The sequence below is a fragment of the Oryctolagus cuniculus genome, chromosome 13 (genome assembly GCF_051225735.1).
Source record: "Oryctolagus cuniculus isolate XC-2025 breed Fujian yellow rabbit chromosome 13, ASM5122573v1, whole genome shotgun sequence".
NCBI classification, from domain to species: Eukaryota; Metazoa; Chordata; class Mammalia; order Lagomorpha; family Leporidae; genus Oryctolagus; species Oryctolagus cuniculus.
Genome location: NC_142879.1, coordinates 30,125,001 through 30,145,845, shown reverse-complemented (window position 1 = coordinate 30,145,845; position 20,845 = coordinate 30,125,001). Strand labels below are relative to the sequence as shown.

Here is a 20,845-nt window from a genome sequence, read left to right as displayed (position 1 = left end):
GTCTAACTCTGCCTGTCCCAAAAAAAAAAAAAAGTTACAAAGAGAAACAACAAACCCTGATGTACCGAATAGTACTCAAGTAACTTAAAATGAACTATGAACATACGGTTCTCCAACATTTTGAATTGCTATCATATATGCAATCCTCACCATTATGTAAAGAATCTTGGAGTCATCAGTGAAGCTGTTAGCCCCTAGTTACAAAATGGGCTGGGTTGTCGACACTGAACTTGTGATGTTGGCTCCAAAATGCTGGATCTTATTTTTTTAATAATTAGAAATTTGCAACTACTAGTAATTTCAGTGTAACCCAGCAATAATGTTTCATTTGTTTATTTGTTTGTATTAGTGGGAGACATTAAGTAACTTGGTGATAGGTACTTAAGGAGAGATAGTTGGAATAAACCATGATGGTGATTATGATGTAATAGTCATACTAGGAACGTATGCTAGATATTGGAGGAAGTTGAAGATCATGACAATGTCGAATACTTAATAATTCTTATCATACGCACTTATTGTGTTGTATATGTAGTATATACTACTTAATATATTAGTTTGTCTAGTCCTCCCAACTCAACTCTATGAAGTATGTACCACTTTTCTCCTTCATTCTTTAACAAGGAAACTGAGGCACATATAGGTTAAGCTGTTTGCTCTATAAGAGAATGAGAATTTGAACGTAGGTGAATTGGCTCTACCAATTTACAGACAAGCTTATTTTGTTATTCAATTACTCTACCTAAAAAATATTATAAGAAATTGATAACCAGATAATTCAGTTAGTACATTTAAATGTACTTTCAAATATGAAAGTGGCAACAGTATGAAATGTTTAGGATTATGTGACAGAATAAAAAGCTTATCAAAGATGAAAAATCATTTTTGTTGGACAAAATGCATGAACAATTACGTTGGAAACAGAAATGTCAAATGGCCACTAAGCAGATTTTATTTTTAATTTTATTTAAGGTATACAAATTTCATGTATTTCCTGTATATTCAGGAACACAGTCATACTTCCCCCCTGTGCGCCCTTCTGCCCACACTCCCACCCTTTGTCCTCTTCCCTCTCCCATTCCCATTCTTAATTTTTACCAAGATCTGTTTTCAGTTGACTTTATACCCATAAGGTTAGCGCTACACTACATAGAGTTCAACAAATAGTATGAAGAAAAAACACTCTACAGCTGAGAGAAGGGCTGCCAAAAATCATTGAATCTCAAAATGTCAATCTCACTCCTGTAGATTACCTTTTAGGTGGTCTATTAGTTACCCCAGATCAGAGAAAGCATATGGTATTTTTCTTTTGGGGACTGGCTTATTTCACTAAGCCTAATGGTTTGCAGTATATTGCTATCATAGTCTTTGGGCTTTAATTATTGTCTATAGACTGACATTTCCCTTATTTATATACTCAGCTCCAAAGAGTCTCAAGAACTCCAGGTACAAATATCCAACAGCCTTCTGAAAACACATTAGGCATTTTGGAAACAAAATTCTTAATCCTTTCCCTACCAACTCTGCCTCCCCTATTAGACACATCTCAGACCAAAAAAAAAAAAAAAAAAAAAGTGACCCCTCAGTTGGCCAGACTAGAAACTTAGAAGCCAAGTTTGAAATCCCTCTCTCCTGTTTTGTATTACCACGTGTGTTCTAAACCCAGTTCCTCATGCACTCTTTCCCTTCCAGTTTCTGCCTCATTCCCTGTATTTAAGGACACTGCTTCATGTCAAGCACACTCCTGCCTTAGACCAGCCTGAGTTGTGGTGACCCCAGAGATGTGTACATCTCTGCTCAAATACAACCTCATAAGACAGACCTTCCCTCTCTAACACTACAATACCAGCTTTGCCCCAGTCCCCTGCTAATTACCTCCTCATTCTGTACCCTCATATGTTAGAAATGCTTCTATTTCTTTTTTTAATGTTAACAGACTTCATTTTGGGGGGCAAATTTTAGAGTCACAGCAAAATTGGGCAGAAGGTACAGAGAGTTCCCATATACTCTTTGACCCTATACATGTACAACCTCTTCCATGACTGACATTCCCCACATGTGGTGCATTTGCAATAACTGATGAACACATATTGACACATCATTATCCACTCAAAGTCCATTAAGGTACATTTATGGTATTGTATACTCTGTGGGTTGGATGGACATATCCTGACATACATCTATTATTATAACATCTTAATAAATAGTTTCACTTCCCTAAAAATTCTCTGTACATCCCCTACTTCCTGAGTTCATCTTCCCTTGTCTCAGCCCTTGACAAATATGAATCTTTTTACTGCCACCATTTTTCATTTGGTCAGCTTGCTCTTCTTGATCAACCAGTTTGAATTTGTTCATGACTATATTCCCAGGAATCATAGAATAATACCAAAAATATTATTGATGACTTTTAAATATATGATGACTCCATAAATGATGTTATATATATTTTATATAAACTATATGCAATAATGTTCTACATTTATAATATATAATTTTGTATCTAATGATAGTTGCATTATATATATATTATAATTATGTAGGTTCAAACTATGTATGTGCATACATACATAAATATGTATGTACATAAAGTAAAAAAGTACATACAAATATAAAAATATTCCATTTTCATAAGGAAACTAGGAAATGGGCTATTTGTGTATTAGTAATAGAAGTATAAATTCAACTTGCTTAAAATCAGTTTATCAACTAGTAATATTATAACATTCATCTCTATTCAACTAACAAGTCCAAAAAGCATACTAAAGATGTATTTATTAGAATAATCAGGATATTATTTATAATACTTAACCAATATCATTCTATATCTATCAATATCAGCTTTGTAAAGTGAATGTTTTACACCTGTGAAAACATTACAGGAAATTATTTTTAAAAGTTATATGACAGAAAGCATTTAACAGTATTGGAAATTCTCATAATATAATGACAATCAGATTTTACTTCATAATAGATTAGTATTCAGCTTAATTTCTTTAAAAATTAAATATATACACTTATATAGAAAATGGAGAGATTAATAGCTTAACAATGGCTATCTCTTATTAGTGCAATTATGGATAATTCTCATCTATTTAGTAACCTTCAAATTTTGCATCATAAACATGTAATATATTAACAATTAGAAAAATGTATAATTTTAAAAAGGGGTTCCATTTAGCTCTGAAGGAAGTACATTTTATCATTTGTTTATTACATGACTAATGAACTACCACATTAGTTAAGTACTCTAAATTTTACAAAAATAAAAAGCACAATTTGTGTTCTCAAATGACTTATATTAGCATCATTTTGGTGCATTATGGTAAAAAACAATGGCTAGACTGAAATTTAAGATTCAAATTGATGTTAAGAGACGAACTATGCTCTTGCAAACAAGAGACGTGTGAAACCTTAGACTGCCATTTACTTGCCATTGACATCAGACATGCTGCTGAGCCATTTCTAAGCTGAGTTTTTACATTAGTGAAATAGGACATTGAGAGAACCAAATAACACAATGAATGTATCCTAAAGCTGTATTTCAGATTTAATTTGATATTGCCTCTAAGTGATTAATCTCATTTTTGCTGAAAAACATTCCTTTTCTTTGTAATTTATTTGCAGATAGGAAATATGAGCTGGATCCTAACAATTGTTAGGGTCATAGGTGAAATACTGCTTTTTGTAGGTCTTCCTTTTACCAACTTACTCATATCTCCATTCTTTTTTCATTTATCCATCTATTTTTACAGGACATCTTCCAAAAATGAAACCGTGTTGAGCACTCTGATATTTCCTTAATTATTGTCTTAACATTCCTTTAAGACCAGCCATGCATAATTTCTGTAGCACAGCATTCCACAAGGAACCTCATTCCAAAAGGAACCTCACATACAACTACTGGTGTGAATTCTCAGGAATTAGCCAACATGAACAGAAATTCAATGAAATCAAGCATGGAGGAGTAAGAGACATATAGATGTACTTTTAAAATATAATTTATCTATAGATACACCACTGAATTGATCTTTGATCATGGACTCTCTTAAACTTAGAGAGTAAATAGTTTAATAGTGATATGGCACTTTTAACTATGCAAATAACCATTTTTGAACCACCTGTATAGCCAAACCCAGTGAGCTTGATGAATTCCAAGAGAAGGCAAGCCAAAATTAAGATACTTAGCGAGATTTCAGATGCATCTCTTGAAGGTAGAAAAAGCAGTGTCTCCCTGGGTTGTGGTCTAGTCTGAATGAATGCACAAGACACCCTTTAGAATAAGGCATCATGGTTTGTTTTTTTTTGTTGTTGTTGTTTTTGTTTGTTTGTTTGTTTGTTTTGACAGGCAGAGTGGACAGTGAGAGAGAGAGACAAAGGTCTTTCTTTTGCCGTTGGTTCACCCTCCAATGGCCGCTGTGGCCGGCGTGCTGCTGCTGGCGCACTGCACTGATCCGATGGCAGGAGCCAAGTACTTATCCTGGTCTCCCATGGGGTGCAGGGCCCAAGCACTTGGGCCATCCTCCACTGTACTCCCTGGCCACAGCAGAGAGCTGGCCTGGAAGAGGGGCAACCAGGACAGAATCCAGTGCCCCGACCAGGACTAGAACCCGGTGTGCCGGCGCCGCAAGGCAGAGGATTAGCCTAGTGAGCCATGGCGCCGGCCGGCATCTTGTTTTTTATAGGGATATAATCCAAATGGAATACATCCCAATCTGTTAACACGTCTGGATCTTGGTTGAGATCTCATGTTTCTTAAAAACGTGTTGGAAGGTGAAGAGATGTTTAATCTGATATGGGGAAATTTAGTCAAGAAGAAGGCAAGTGCTTAAAAAGATCAGAAGCTCTGTCCTATGAATGTTAGTGATAGAGATTAGTGGGGCTCAGATATGATCCTAGTGGGTGCAGTGTTTGTAGTGCGGCCAGCCACGTGCAAGTGCTGCCTAGGATAGTCCCAATTTGTGCCTACCACATTGCAGTTACCTCCTGCTAATTATTCAGATGATCAACACCCATTTGACTCAGAGGGACCCTATATAGACAAAAAAAAAGTGCTGTAAGTTTTATAGGAGTGATATACTTTTTAGTTCTACATCAGAAAGAGTTTTCCAGTGATGAGAAGCATCCAATAATGTGATGCAGCAACTGGAAAAGTGGGTAACTGTTTCCCCACCACTAGTGTGCAGAAGCAGAAACTCAGAAGTCACCTGTCTGGGGTATTTTTAGGCAAGAGTCCTTTATGTTGTGAGAGAATAAAGTTGATGACTTGTTTTCTTTTTGAAGCACTATGGTCAAAGATCAATTCAGTGATATACCTATAGATAAGTTACATTTTAAAAGCGTATTTCTCTTACTAACATGAAGACGTCTCCATTTTTCATTTTGATGAATTTCTGTTCATTTTGACTAATCCTGGGAATGGGCAAATTAGCCCTGGTGGTTGTGTGTGAGGTTCCTTGTGGAATCAGAAAGAGGCAGAGTCCCTGCTGGGATAAAGAAATAAACCCTGAAAGTACGACTTACAAATATGACTTGCAGAGAAAATAAATCCAACCTTTATTGAAACTTATCTGTTTAATATTATAACTGGTTTGCTTTTATATTTATTTCTACATTATAAATCACTTATTATAACCAGTGGTTTCACGTTGTAGAATTAAGAGCACCATGACTTTGAACCTAACAGAATCTTAAACTGAATCCTCATTCACTCTGCCAGTAACCAGTTATGTGATTTGAGATAAAATATTTGATTTTTCTGAGCCTTGCTTCTTCATGTATATTACAAAGAGATAACACTACAATTTTGGAGTGTCAATCTGAGGATTGGAAATAATTATTTGAAGAACCTGACACACAGTATGTGTTGAAAAAGCTCTTCGGAGAGACTATTTGAGAGCATTCAAACTGTTTTAACCTACTTGTTACTATTCACGCAGCTCTGTCTGTGCATCCTTGTGCTCAAGGTTGACTGTCCATTTGTTAGCACATCTGCATATTCCTCATAATTAATATCTTTTTAAATGACATATGGTTTAGTGACTGGAAATCAAGTCTTGCCTTCTGTTTTCAATTTGTTCATGACTCAATGACTCAATATATGTGTCTGAACTTTAATTTTCCATTCTGGAAACTAGAATTTAAAACCCTTGTTCATATGTAACTGTTTCAGAAAATGATGGGGAAATGTGTAATACAAGACTTTTGAATATGCGCCAGGCTATTCAGTGATGCAGTACAGAGGCATATAGATAAAAGCCGATGGTTCCTCTGATGTTAGAAAAGAAACCTAAATGAGGATGTTAAAAATCTAAGCTCTGAAGTAAGGCAGGAGTTACGGGTGAACAGCAGACAACTTCCAAGTGAACCTAGCAAGAAACATCACATCTGCATGGAGTGCGCCAAGGAAGAGTTGATGGGAGCTCAAAGCACTGGAATGAGGTTCAGATCAGGATTAACCTGGCCGAACCATCTACTACTGCCCCAAGGCACTACTTCTGCAAGCTGTAATCCTCTGACAGGCAAGGCCCAGTGCACCCTTGGAAGAGAGTTTAACTTCTGAATCCCTAAGGCATTTGTATCTCTTTTGTGCTCTATATACTATCTTTTTTAATAATTATTATCATCGTGCCTTACCTGTCGAGTATAAAATCGATTCTGTTACCCCTCTTTGAACGTATTCTGCCCTTTCCCCACCACCAGCAAGAACCTTGTACAGTGGTATTCAGTGTTTCTTATCATGGACTTGAATTTAAGACAAAACATTAAAGACTTCTTTCATATTTTAATGCAGCATTTTATTCAACATACATGCAAAACACACAGTGCAATATTAACCAACTGGAGTGTTCCCCCTGAGAAAGACATTGATGCATAAGGGAAGTGCAATGAATAATTTTCTTCCTCAAACTTTCTTGGTCCCCATGTGTTGATAGTCACCAGCTACATGGGGAAAAAAGCCTCTCTTTTGCTTTATACAGCTCACCCCCAGAGTTCTGTAAATCTGCACAAAGTGAAGTTTTGGTGCATGCATAAGTCATTTTCTGTTTCTTTTTTCTTTTTTTTTTTAAGATAGCAAAGAATCCACTGCGTACGTTGCTTAAAAGTTTAACAAAATCATATATTCAAAAAATGATACCAGCTAGACTAGTGCAATGACTAGTCAGTGATTTAATTTATTGTTTAATGTTTTGTATTAATTTTGCCTTGGAAAGAAGGTTACATTTGAAATTTTATTAAAAACTCCCTTCTGTTGAATTTATAGATGGAGGGAGCTGTTTTATCCAGGTGCCATGTAGAATTAGTATTTACTGGACAAGATGTGTTGATTCAGGAGGTTGTCTGTGGAGTGTTTGCCCCGTGAGGGTCATATTAAACTTGAGAGAAGCTTTTTGAGCAACAGAGCATCTTGGAGACAATATATCACACTGATAGATACAGGGCTCTTCGGTTAAGAAACCAGGGGTGGAATTATAGCTGAATCCCAGTTATTGCTCTGGTGCTAAGGAGCCTCTAGAGAGTTGATCTAGGATAAAAGGGGTTAAAGAGAGGGGAAAGAAAGGTTTCCAGAATTCAGTGTTACTGAAAGCATACAGAATGAGTAGCAGTTACACATAAATAATTTCAGATTATCACTCTGTTCAGATATATTCTTCAATTTTATATAATCAAAGTGTGTCCCATTTAACACAGTGTATTGTTTTGTTACCTTATTATTATTTTGAAGCCAACTTTTGCACAACCCTCTCCTTCCTTTTTTTTTTTTTTTTTTTTTGACAGGCAGACTTAGAGAGAGAGAGACAGAGAGAAAGGTCTTCCTTCCATTGGTTTACCCCCCAAATGGCCGCTACAGCCAGAGCACTGTGGCGATCCAAAGCCAGGAGCCAGGTGCTTCCTCCTGGTCTCCCATGCAGGTGCAGGGCCCAAGCACTTGGGCCATCCTCCACTGCCTTCCTGGGCCACAGCAGAGAGCTGGACTGGAAGAGGAGCAACTGGGACAGAATCTGGCACCCCGACGGGGACTAGAACCCGGGGTGCTGGCGCCGCAGGCGGAGAATTAGCCAAGTGAGCTACGGCGCCAGCCTCCTTTCTTAATAATATGGTTAGGCAGTTATTAACACAGTTTAAAAAAATCAGAGGGCAGGCATTTGGCCAGCAGTTAAGCTGCCTAGTCTCATCCCATATCAGAGTACCTGGACCTGAGTCCCCGGGACTGCTTCCGAGCTTCCTGATAATGTGTACCGGGGTGACAGCAGATGATGGCTCAAGTACTTGGGTCACTGCCATCCAGATGGGAGACCTGAATTAAGTTTGGGATTTCCAGCTTCTGCCTGGTCCAGCCCGGGCTTGTAGTCATTTGGGGAATGAACCCAAATGAAAAAAAATTCCTTTTTTCTATTTATCTGCCTTTCTGTCTGTCTCTCTCCAAATCCCCTTCTCTCCTTCTATCCCTCTCTACTTTTAAGTAAGAAAAAAATTATTTAAAATTAATATTTTTAGTACACATTAGAAACTTTTTTTCATATTGACTCTGAGAACTAATTTGGATTGTCGGTGACATTATACTCCTTAATGAAGAAAAACTAGACCGAAAGATAAATAAAGAGCACGGTTTTATATCTTATACATTCATATGGGCACTTTACTTTTTGCCTATGTTTTTGTACTGCATTTTCTGTATTTCTACACTTACTATAACACAATTGAAGTAGATACATCAAATAAGAAATCTGCATCATTAAAACTGTGTTCCCAGATAAGATAGCAGTTTAAAAATCTTTAGCAGTAAATGTCCTCCAAACCAAAGATTTAGAGTTAAGTTGTTGGATGGTTGGTCCTGGACAGCAATTGTACTGCATTTCCTAGTCAGGGCGTTTTTGACTATTCATCCCACTTCCACTCCTGGCAGGCAAGCAATTCACCTGCACATTGTGGCCCTGAGCTGATGCCTTTGCTTGTATTTTGCTCAGCAAGAAAATTCACATCATCAGAAGCTATCTTTGCTATTATCCCATGACCAATCTACCCACTTGGTTGCATCTTAACTCTACATTCACTTAATTCTGCATTCACTCCCACACAGTGGGGGCCTCTGTCTGCTGCAGTGTGCGTTGGCTTTCCCTTCAGATCACGTGCACACTGTCTTGCCTCCTTTTCCCCACCCAAGGAGTTTTTTCAGTAATTATTCTTTCTTCTGCTACATTATCATTTCCCCCAACCTCTACTGGATCCTGCCAATGAGCCCACATCTATGCTATGAATCCCAGTCTTCAAAAAGAACCTTCTTTTCATATTAGAAACTTCTCTAGCTGCTGCCCCATTTTCTATTCTCCAGCAGGAAAAATTCCTTTAAGGAGTAGGCCTTAAGGAGAAGAAGGTTAAGCTTCTAATTGAGATACTGTATAATAATCAGAGTGGAGTGCCAACTGGAGTCCCAGACTTTCCACTTCCCATCTAGCTCCCTGCTAATGCATCTGAAAGGCATCAGATGATGGCCCAAGTACTTGGGCCCCTGTCACCCATCTGTAAGACCAGGATGGAGTTTCTGGTCCCTGTCCTTGCCTTTAGCCTGGCCCAGCTTCAGCTGTTGTGGGCATTGAACCAGTGGATGAAAGATTGATCTCCTTCAACCCCATTTTTCCCTCTCTGTTGCTCTGCCTTTCAAATAAATAAATAACTCTACAAAAACTTTAAAAGCCCTCAAAAGAATTGTGTATGCTTCCTAGATCCACTCAATCCTCCCCTCATTCTTTTTTCAACCCTGTCTGATCAGGCCACCATGCCTGGTACTGCGCTACATCTGTTCTTGGCAATGTCACCCAACAGTTCTACTTGGCCACGTGCAATTGAACTCCCAGCCTTATTCTGTTGATCTTATATTCCCCCATCCCACTGGAAGTTGTTGCTCAATCCTTCCTTTTTGAAGTACTTTCTTTGCTTGGCTTCCAGTGTGCATCTTCTCTTTGTTGTTCCCCTACCCAGTATGACTGTTTCTTCTCCATCTCTTTGTTATAGAGGCCTCTTAAAATTTTGGTAGATTCCAGGGCTCTGTTCTAAGATCTCTTTATAAACTCACTATCTCTAGTCTCTAGTTGATTTCATCAAACCCCAGCCTTTAAATATCATAGTACAAGTTGGCTCAAAACGCCTATCCAAATTCTTGTCTGAAACTTAGTCCTCTATCACCACTAAAAATTTATAACACGTCTTTTATGTCACATGGGCAAAATAGAGCACTCGGTCCCTTCCTAAGTATTCCTCATCTCAGTAATGACATCACCACTCCCCTGAGACTTTAGACTGCAAACACTGGCCTCATCTAACTACCTTACCATCTGTTAGCCATACACACCCCACCACTGACCCCAATTAGCACAGGTCATTATGAGTTTAGAACCAGACCACATCATTTCCTTTTTTCGAACCTTGAAGTGGCTCCCACCCATTGGATAATGAAATCCAAAGTCCTTTCTGTGACTCCAAGGTCCCTCTTGATGCTGACCCTGCCTGTCTGTCCAGACTCCTTTCTTTTCCATCCCTCCTTCCTCAGACTGCTCCAGCCACTCAGGCCTTTCTACCAGTTCTCAAACACAAGCAGCACTTTCCCCTCCTGCAGCTTCTGCATTTCCTGCTCTGGCTGGCTGGATTGCTGTCCCTCCAGAAATGATCATGGCCCCCATGCCATCAGGCTCTTGGCTGAGATGTCTGCTAACCACTTGTCCTTTCTATAATCTTCCTGCCCAATCCAAATTGTTGTCTAGTAACTAAAATTGTGTGCTCTTTATCCCTTTCCATTCCTCTACACTGCTTTATTTTGTCCAGGTTACTTATCAATGTCTCATATCCTTTAACATGTTCTGTTAGTTGTTTGTTTATTATTGGCTCCCTCTACTTAAATGTAAGCTCCAATGGGGTGGGGACAGTGACTACTTTACCCAGATCTGTTATTCTTCCATATGAAGAATAGGACCTAGCCCAGAGGGGAGCCTCAGTAAATGTTTATTTGGCAAATGAATGAATTATTGACCTCAAAACCCTTACAACAGATTGAAGAAATGTGCATTCTAACGCTTCCTCTCTCATCACTGGTCACTCAACAGCCTCATTACTCACATGCAGCTTCTCCTGATTTATGGAGTATTTTAAAGCCACATACCACACAAGGTCACATATAAAATAATGTTTAAAATGGACCCTGATCTCTCATTTGTTTTCATGAGTTTCATCATTTTTCCTTCTTCAGTGATGGTTTTAAGTACTGTGTGGTCATTAGGAGGAACTTACTTTAGACTCATCAGAATGTTCCCAACAAATCGTGTTGATGATCAAATCGTGCAAAGGGAAGTTCAGGTTGCTACAATACAGTAGTAACAGAAACAATTAAATTAGCAATTGTCAGGCTCTAAGTAAGGTGCTTAATTTAAATAACTTCTGATTTCACACCAATCCTACAAGGGAAAAATCTTTATTGTATAAATATCAGAAAACCTGGGAACAGAGTCACAACATTTTTCTAAAGCCACAGAGCTTTGCTTAATTTTGTTTTGAGTTTCTAGCTAGCTTTGAAATAAACACTGATATGATAGGTTCATTCCCATTTTATCTGCTGGAAAAATTAATTAGTTGATAACCAGGGTCATCTTGTCAATTGAGTAGCATACACTTTAATGTCATTCATTCCTGTTAGGCCTTCTAGAACATTCAAATACATTTCCCCACTAGATTATATCAAGCCAGTGTACTGAATTCAGGTTGGATTTTTCCAAGAGTTTCAACTTATACCAGAAAAAAAAGGGACATGTATACTTTAATATACAATTCATTTGAATATGGGCAGAGGCACTATGAGAGTGAAAACTGTATAAAACATTTGAGGTAAAGCAAATTTGTTTTAGTACTTTCATGACTGAGAATTAAGGCTGACTTATGCTGTTTTCAGCCACTTATTTGTATTTATCCTTCCAAAAGCATACCTTGTTAGCAAGCTTCCCTTCCTCCAAAAGGAAACAAAGCCAACCACGGTCAAGCATAGTGGTGTTGCTAAGATGACCGTGGGTGATACTGATGGAAGGGATATCAGATCTGGATTGCTCCAGTGTTCATTTGCTCCATCTTTTACACAAATAGTTAAATTAAAAAGGTATTTTAATATTTGCGTCACGAATTTCCCTCCATGTTTTCCATTAGACAAACAAGTACAGGTGGGAATGTGTTGAATATTCATCTGTCTTGCTGCGTGGGGGGCTGGCTTTTAAGAAGAAACTACCAATGTCATTGTGTTGTGGTGAACAATAAGGAAGTAGAGTAGTTCAGGAATGAAAATGTTAAATTAAATGGACCATGTTGAACATTGTTGTTGATCCTGAGGAACAGTTTTTCCAGTATATGGAGCATTTCGACTCCATCCAGCATATGTTCTCCACAGTTTTCTCTGCTCTAATTCATCTGTGTTTTTTGACAGCTCCAGATGGCGTGCTGCCTCCCAGGCTTTCATCTGCCACTCCAACCAGTCTTCAGGTTGTCTGGTCTACACCAGCTCGGAACAACGCTCCCGGCTCTCCCAGATACCAACTCCAGATGAGGCCTGGCTCCTCCACCCACAGATTGTTAGAGTGAGCATTCTACTTTGTCTGCCCTCCCATCAGCTGTGTTACACAACTCACACAGAAAATTTTTAAAGACTTGGTTAGTTCTTATGTACAACAAGTACTGGTTACCTATTAGAAGTCCAAATGAACAAGAACAAGCAAACAAGCTAAATGACAATTATTTGCTTCGCAAAAAAATTCTGTTTTCATTTATAGAGACAGAGTATATTCTCTAGATTTCATTTATATAGTAGAGTTCATTTAGAGTAAGAGTTCTTCACACAAAACTTTTCATGAACATGAACCTGAAACCAACAGAAAGTTATCTTCACTGTGGCTAAAAAATTACAACGACCTATTCTACAAATTGTACATGACAATCAGTCTGTATACTAGTAGAATGTACAGCTCATACAAACACAGGATTACAAACCTTCAGCCAAATGGCCACTTATTTGAAAGAAGTTGAGGAAATAAAATTGCAATGCTTAAATGCATGTTATTTTCTGAAATTTCTTGCAATCATGTTTTACTGTTATTTCTTTGAATATCTAACACTTCCCTATTAACATTCCTTCCCCATGTAGGTTATTTTCCAGTCCTTCTGCATCGTTAAGCTATGAAGTGAGAGATCTTCAGCCGTACACAGAGTATGAGTTTCGGTTGGTTGCCTCCAATGGATTTGGCAGTGCACATAGTTCTTGGATCTCGTTCATGACCGCAGAGGACAGTAAGTGGTCTGAACAATACACAACCAAATGTCTTCTACATTAGAGCATCTTAAATGTCTTCAATTTTTTCAGAGCAAAGAAATGAGCCTCTCTCATTTCTCATCATTTAGGAACACTGATCTTTCCTGGGGCAACAGAGACCCTCAGGGCAGTCAGATCACTCCAGGAGAAGAAAACTGTGGGCTTTCAGAGAAGAGTTTGAGACAGGCTGAAGTAGTTTGCCATCCACATGGCTTGGCCTCAACCTGTCCTGCAGAGTATTCTTCCATGCCCTGAAACAGAAAGGTTGTCATCCTCTGCTCTGTGACTGAGGTTCTCTGCTTTGGAGGACTTCTGGAAGTTGGGGAAATGAAATATGAACCTTAATTTATGAGTATACTTAGAGCATCCATATTCATTTTCTTGGAAATGGAGTCTGTTGTACTTTTACTCATACCCAAAAGACAATCTCCAAGATAAAGAAGTATACTCTGATAATAGTGATTCTGTATGAATTATAAAGAGCAGATTTAGATTGCTATATGCAACTGGTTGTCTAGTATTTACTAAAAATGTTCTTTTGCATATAATATGTTTTTACTAGGCTGTATTTGAGAAACACATGGCTATGTGTGGTTTTATACAAATTATGTCTATGGAAGCATATACATGGAAGCTCTTTTTTTAGAAAAATTGGCAATTAAATCAGGCCATAGAGAGTGAATGAGGACACTGTATCTTTGAACAGTGAGGTTTTTAGGGTTAATCTTGTCAAGTCTTTTAATCACAGTCTTCTTGGGAGATGCTGCTATTTTGGCCAATTGCCATTCTGGCTCTATATCCAATGAGGACTTGAGTGACTTTGAAAAGTCTAGATATTAATACAAAGGTACAATCTCTGAGACAACAGCATTTGTGTATTAGATCATTTTATTTCTCTACTACCTTTAATTGTATTATTTTATTGAAGATAAGACATCAGATGAGAGCGAATTAGAATAAGCCACTTTCTTTAAAGTTTTATTTTAAAAAATCATTATGAACAATAATCTATAATACTTAATCCACTTCTCCCAATTGATAATCACTCCCTGGGAGCAAGTTAGGTACTTTACAAGGGCAAATGCAGTGTTTTTAGTCTCAAGGGTACCATTTAGTAAATTATCAGCGCAGTACAATAAACGGCACCCAAGGCCCTGGAAAGCATTGATGCGCTGTCTTTTAGGGGAGCATTACGTACACTCCGGGGAACCTGATGCCATGGTCACCGACGGCGTTCAGATTTATGAACTGAAGAGTTTGCATTCACAATAGAATTTTGAAGAAACATTTTTTGAAAAATAACTGAAGTTTAAATCTCCTTCTTAGATGGAACAGCATACTTGATGACACTCACTAAAGATCATCTAGAAATAATTATTCCCCTACTGCAGAAATGATGGCTCAATAGAGTGTCAGATTGGAGGAAGAAATAAATGACTTTCCTTTTTTTTCCCCACAAACATTTCTATTCCCCCAGAAAAAAAAAATGGAATATTCAGAGGCAATCAGCCCACAATCCTTACGGAATGTTGGCCACGACCTCCTTGTCTTCGAGCAGGAAGATGGCATATAAAAAAGCAAAATCCAAAAATGTTGCCAAGTGCCAATTAGCACAGCATCCTTTGTTCAGAAAACTTACCTCCCATCTCCTATCTCAGACTGTGTGCAGTCAGAATTTTAATGCACAGAGCCCTGCCATCTTTATGTCTTTGAAAGGCCTGTGTCTGAAGTGAGTGGTATTAACCCTTCATTTCCTCACATAAGATTTAGTTACACTTAATCTTATGTGTTTGGTAGGTATCAAACTCTGCCATGATTTTTGTTTAAATCCTTTGCCTGAAATGAGGAACTCTTCCTTCCGCTGCTTTGCACGGGCTCTGTGAGGCTGGACACATTAGCAAGGAGCCGGAAGCTGGCCCTGTGACCCTCCAGGTTAACTTACCGCCACGTGCTCACCCCTGAGATGTGGTGACAGTGTACTCTATATTTTGGATGTCAGTGGAGATGGATTCCATCTCTGAAAGGATGTGCAATTGAGTTGACAAAGACTGAGTGATTGGCATTGGGCACAAGCAGTTTTTCTGTCAAGACTACAAAGCATTGCTTATAAAACCACCCATGCTGACAGCTCACGCCAGAATTGCACGTCATACTTGATCCTGACCAGCACCTCCTGCTCACCAAAGTGCAATTTTCAATGTAGAAATTCCACATATCATCTTACAGACTGAAACAGAGAAGTCACCTCATGCCCACATTTAAATTTCATATCATCAACAGGCACCTTTCTGCATCAGCCACACGCTCAAACTTCCTAGTGCCAAAATAGGTCACCAATGGCAATATTTTTAGTGTGATATTTCAAGACAGTGATTTTCATCAAGCCTGTGACACAGCTGAAACCAGAAAGAGAAACCTAGACAGGAAATGAGCTACAGCAGAGACACAAATGCTCAGGTGCCGAGAGAAGTTCTCCTGGACAGAGAAAAGGGCTGTGAGGAATTTTAATAGATTTTTTTTTTCAAATAATTTGTCATTTACATTGGTGTGCCACCGATATTCAGTTCCATGCATTTTTAAAAATCTAGTGTGCTGATGCCAAATAATAATAATGCACATTTCCTATGAATATTTTAAATCCTGTTAAACGTGTGTTAATAAAAGATGTTTGTTCCAGCCAACTTGGTCAGTGTAGTGTTCAACTATTTGCAACCAGATAAACACAAACAACACGCGACTTTTTTATGTGCAGCAAGCAGTCCAAGCCTCTGCCATGTCTGAAGCTTGTAAAAATGCATTACGATTGTGTTAAACTTGGGAGTGTATGATTAAGAAAATGAAGGCACTTGCGTAGCAACTGAAATTTTTGATATCTTTAAAACAGAAATAACTGCCACTCATGGTTATATTATTGTTCTCTCTCATGCTCATTTATGATTATCTCATGTATGGTAGGTATGTGAATGCAGAAATTGTAGCTGATAGAAAGGGTATATGTTTTTGAACCAACTTTTCCTAAAAATTTTGGATAACTTAGACCGGTAAAGGTCGAGTAATCTGTTTTTCTCAGTGTTTTCTAGGTAATAAGATTGAATGTGAAAGAGTTGGTGATTTCAATCATTTTAATGACAAACATATAGGATATAGACAAGCAATGAGATCAACTAATGAAGTTAAAATTGTTTTCTAAAAATCACTTTGCTCCCTCCAAAAAAATAAAATAAAAAACCAAACAAAGGTTAATTGACTCCAAAGTATATTAGTTGTCATATTTTTAAAAATTTGATCATTTCCTTAACCTTGGAGTTTAAAATTTCACCTTTATGTTCTCAACCACTATAAAGAGGCATTATTAAATAACATTGATGGGATTTGAACAGTTGATTCTTCAGGCTTAGTTACAGATTTTTTCATTCATTTGTTACTTTGCTAGCAGACTGATTATTCATGAGTTCTGACTAGAGCATGCTAAAAGATAAGAAGACATACCTTACCAAGGACATAATGAGATTTTAAGTACTATTCGCATTCTGTATTAATGTATGGGATTAGATCTTGCTATTTTCCCCACTTTTTAAATTGTACTCTGAACAGCAGATGCAGCAATGAGGGAAATTATCTTATAATCTAGGCCCTGCTTTACTTTCCACCCTCAGCAGTCTTCATTCACCCCTGAGATTCCCATTGCAGTTTACAAACAAGAGGTTCTTTGGAATAAGATGGAAAGACTTTGCAATGTCAGTTGAAACCTAGATTGAGCAGATCAGCCTTCTTTCACTGGCTGTCAAAATTCTACCCACTCATCAAGCCCCAGCTCACATGTCACCTCCCCTGGGAAGCCTTCCCTTTGCATTGCTTTCTTCAAATTTGGGTTTGTAATTACTTGTGCATGGTCAGTATGCCCTTCTGAATTAGAAATTCTCAAGACCAGAGCTCTGTCTTACCTATCTTGGCATCACCAGTACCTGATGTAGAATCTGATACACAGCAGGTGCCTTGAAAGTTTCAGTGGAAATACTGATTCGAAAGAGTTTATGTAAATCCATGAAAATCAACCAAGCAAACATCAACTGAGTACCTGCTGTATACCAGGAATGAAACTGACAAGGACAAATCTGACGTTTTTCTTCCCTTGCGGCATCCTTTGTCTGGCAAGGGGCATACCTGGTAAAACTGCAGTTAGAGGCCACAGAGCTGAGCCACCTATAAGGGTAAGTCTGCAGGAAAGGCACTGCCCACTAAGTGCAGTGCCAGAATATCCTGCCTCAGGGGACAAGACCAGGTAAGGAAATAGACATATTTGGAGTTCACTTTCATTGAAAATTCGAAATTTACTTTATCACCATTGGTCTAGAAAATCAGTCACTGTAGGAAGCAGCCACTGATACTTGAGACACAGAGAAGGCTTTTAGGGTGCTGCGTCACTAGTTCCAGCCTCTGGGTATGACACTAGGAGGCCTAGGGTGAGAAGCAAAAGTATTGGAGGGAAATCCCCAAAGTGACCCTCGTCCTTTGCTGTAGTCAGAGGCAGGCTGCTGGCTGTCGCTTTGATTCAGCGTTGGCTGTCTTGGCTCGTTTACAAATGCTCTAATCAGAGAGCCCTCTGCTAGCCCCAAACCATGTGCTCTTCAAAATGAGGGGTGTGGGGTGGGACACAGAAAGGGAACCCAAGAGGAAAGCGTTTTCTGTTCTTATTCTTACAGCCTATAATGAGAGTAAAGCACTCTGAATCCTCATTGTGAGGAGGGGAAGTAAAAATGTGGTGTGAATTTTGATAAATTGATCAAGATCATTCCAGAGTAGGTATTTCCAAGTGATTTGAAAAAGTGTACATGTGCTCTTAAGAGTATTTAAATGTTAAATGTTAAAACTATTATTACTTTACAAATATCTTGTTACAATTTGTATTCAGAATTAAAGTCTCAGTAAGAATCCTTATGATAAGAGAGTTCTATGCAAGAGGAAAATAGGAACATTTTAAAATGAAGGTGCTTTCTCCATTCCAAATACCTTTCCTGGTAGCTTTAAATATTATCATCTGAATGCTGACATGTTTATCATTTCAAATAGTTTTGTGATTATCTACACTTACATTAACAGAAAATCCACGATCAAAAGTAACATATTTTATCCACTGAATTTGAGAGCAAATTTTCTGCATTTGTCATTACATACTTTGTTTTCTGTCACATAAATTCTCCCAAATTTGTACATTTTTGTAATTAATAAGAGAAAATGTTATGATTTTGTGTTATTTTATGCCCTAAAATTTTATTATGTATTCAAGCTAAAGTGACCAACAGAAAATTTTTTGGAAGAATGAATGGACTGATGAAAAGTTCTGTCTTGCCTTCATTTCTCTTCTGAGCTTTTGCATTTCACGTGGGCACATAAAGCTCCCTGTTTCTGTGTTCTTTATATCCAGGCACTGAAAAATTCAAATAATAAACAATCAAGATTTCCTCAGCCTTTCCTATGTCTAGTTTAAGAAATGAACAAAAAATAAATCTATGATAGCCACCTTCTGATTATTTCTTATTTGATTGGGTGCCTGTTACAAGCAAGACATTTGGACAGTAACTGTGTTTCTGTTCTTTCATTTAACCAGAAAAGGCTATCTGCTGACCATTCACTAAATGCTTTAGCAAACTATTTTTGTTTTTTAACTTAGAGAAAAAAATGAAACTGTCAGTATTTTAAAAATCTTAGCAGACCAAAGACAATGACCCAGTGCTAATTGCCATCCATTATAGTAGATGGCAGAAACTTAGAGAGTCTCAAATCTAAAGTCTGCTAGCTGCTTACTATTAACAAGAAATATAGGTGATTCCCAATATCCTATAGCCATTTCCTATAGGATTTTATATAGCACCTGCCCATAAAAGAACATTCTGTAATGCTAAAATAACACAAAGGTTCTTTTCATTATGTTTTCTTACTCACTTTGACAATGTAGCTGAAACTCCTCTTTTCCAAGCAGATAAAATAAGTACAAAGAGAGAAAGGGCTGTTCGGGGTCTGCAAAACCTACTGTGGCAGCATAGCTATGACCTCTGTAACTAGAGTGTATGGACCATGTTTGGAAAAATTCTGATGAAGCTTTGTCTAAATACAAGAGGTGAATATGATGATGCGTAATGTCTTAGGACTTTTTTCTGCCTTCTAAGAATTCCCTCATGAGTATGTTTTATTTTCTGCCCCTAACGTTGAAGGAAACATTCGCTGCTGCTCACCTCACACTATGTCCCAGTTCTAGAAGTGAAAACCTACTTCCTGCCCCATCCTCTACCGCCCTCCTAGAGGAGAAACGTGTTTCTGAGGTTGGTTCTCCTCCTTGTAGACCACCCAGCAGGATCCTCTCAATCCCAACATCTTTCTCGCCTCCGCAATTCCTCACGTTAAAGAATGGTGCCTATGTTACACGGTCCATTTGCTTTTTTATCAGTTGTCAAAAAGCTGAAGGTGCATTTTTGTGCAAAACTGCTATGCATGTTCTTAACATCTGTTTTGGGACACAACTCTTGTACTCTCTTCGTTACCATAAGATTAATATTCCTTTATTTTATCAATCCTCTTACATTTGGTTCTTTTATTTTGAGCTGTCAGAAATTCTTTGGGAAAGTAGCTGGGGGCCTAAATAATAAATTGATAAAAGAATTCATGATTATAGAGAAGACAGTGTCCATTGCTCTATTCTTTTGCTAAACATATCAGTACTGTATAATCAAAAGGCTTCATTAACAATTAACATATAAAGGATCATTTTATATAATTATATGTGCCACTATGATTTTTAATTCATTGGTAAATTTATGGAGTTAATATTACTGAAATGAGCCTTTAAAACTCACTGAGTGAGCTTTTAATTAGAATGGTAAAAAGTTGCTCGGGGCAAGACTGAGAACATAACAGGAAAACTGATCAATCACGCATAATTCTAATAGCAAACAAATGTAGAAGACCCACAAAAACCGCTGAAAGTTAGGAGAGCTTCAAAAGTTTCATCGAAAGATAGAACTGAAAGATGTTTATTTTGATGCAGAAAAAAATGAAATCTATGCATAGTTTATGCAAAATATGCAATCATGAACTTTTTGAAGAACCCTGATCTGCATTGATTTCAAACATTTTTATACCAAAACAAAATTCTTTGAACTCCACTTTCCACGTGCTTTTTGAAGCCCCCTTATATACACATTCAAATTGGGAGTCGGACTGTTTATACAGACACACACACACCCCTGTGTACACATACTCTGCAATATACTCACCTGCGTGTAGAAGTAAACAGACCCTGGTGTTATCAAATTACTGCTCTGTTTTAGGCTGGGGCTGAACTTTTGAAGCTCATGAGCAAAATAGTTTCCCATAAAAGATAATTTCATTTGCCAAAATTGAAACGGCTTTCTGTTATTAATGCTGTAATGAAATGATCTGAAATATGAAGCTGTGATCGGAGCAGAAAGGCTGCTCCCGTTCCCAGCTCCATGAGGGAGTTCTCTAAAC

The 20,845-nt window shown here is 37.9% G+C and overlaps 1 protein-coding gene across 1 annotated transcript in view; it reads left to right on the top strand.

The window, feature by feature from the left end:
- USH2A (usherin) overlaps positions 1 to 20,845 on the top strand; it is an 870,853-nt gene that overhangs the window by 573,325 nt on the left and 276,683 nt on the right. Inside the window, exons 40-41 of the mRNA XM_089312189.1 lie at positions 12,461 to 12,611; positions 13,175 to 13,317. Coding sequence (XP_089168315.1) covers positions 12,461 to 12,611; positions 13,175 to 13,317 — 294 coding nt within the window. The remainder of the gene's footprint in view (positions 1 to 12,460; positions 12,612 to 13,174; positions 13,318 to 20,845) is intronic.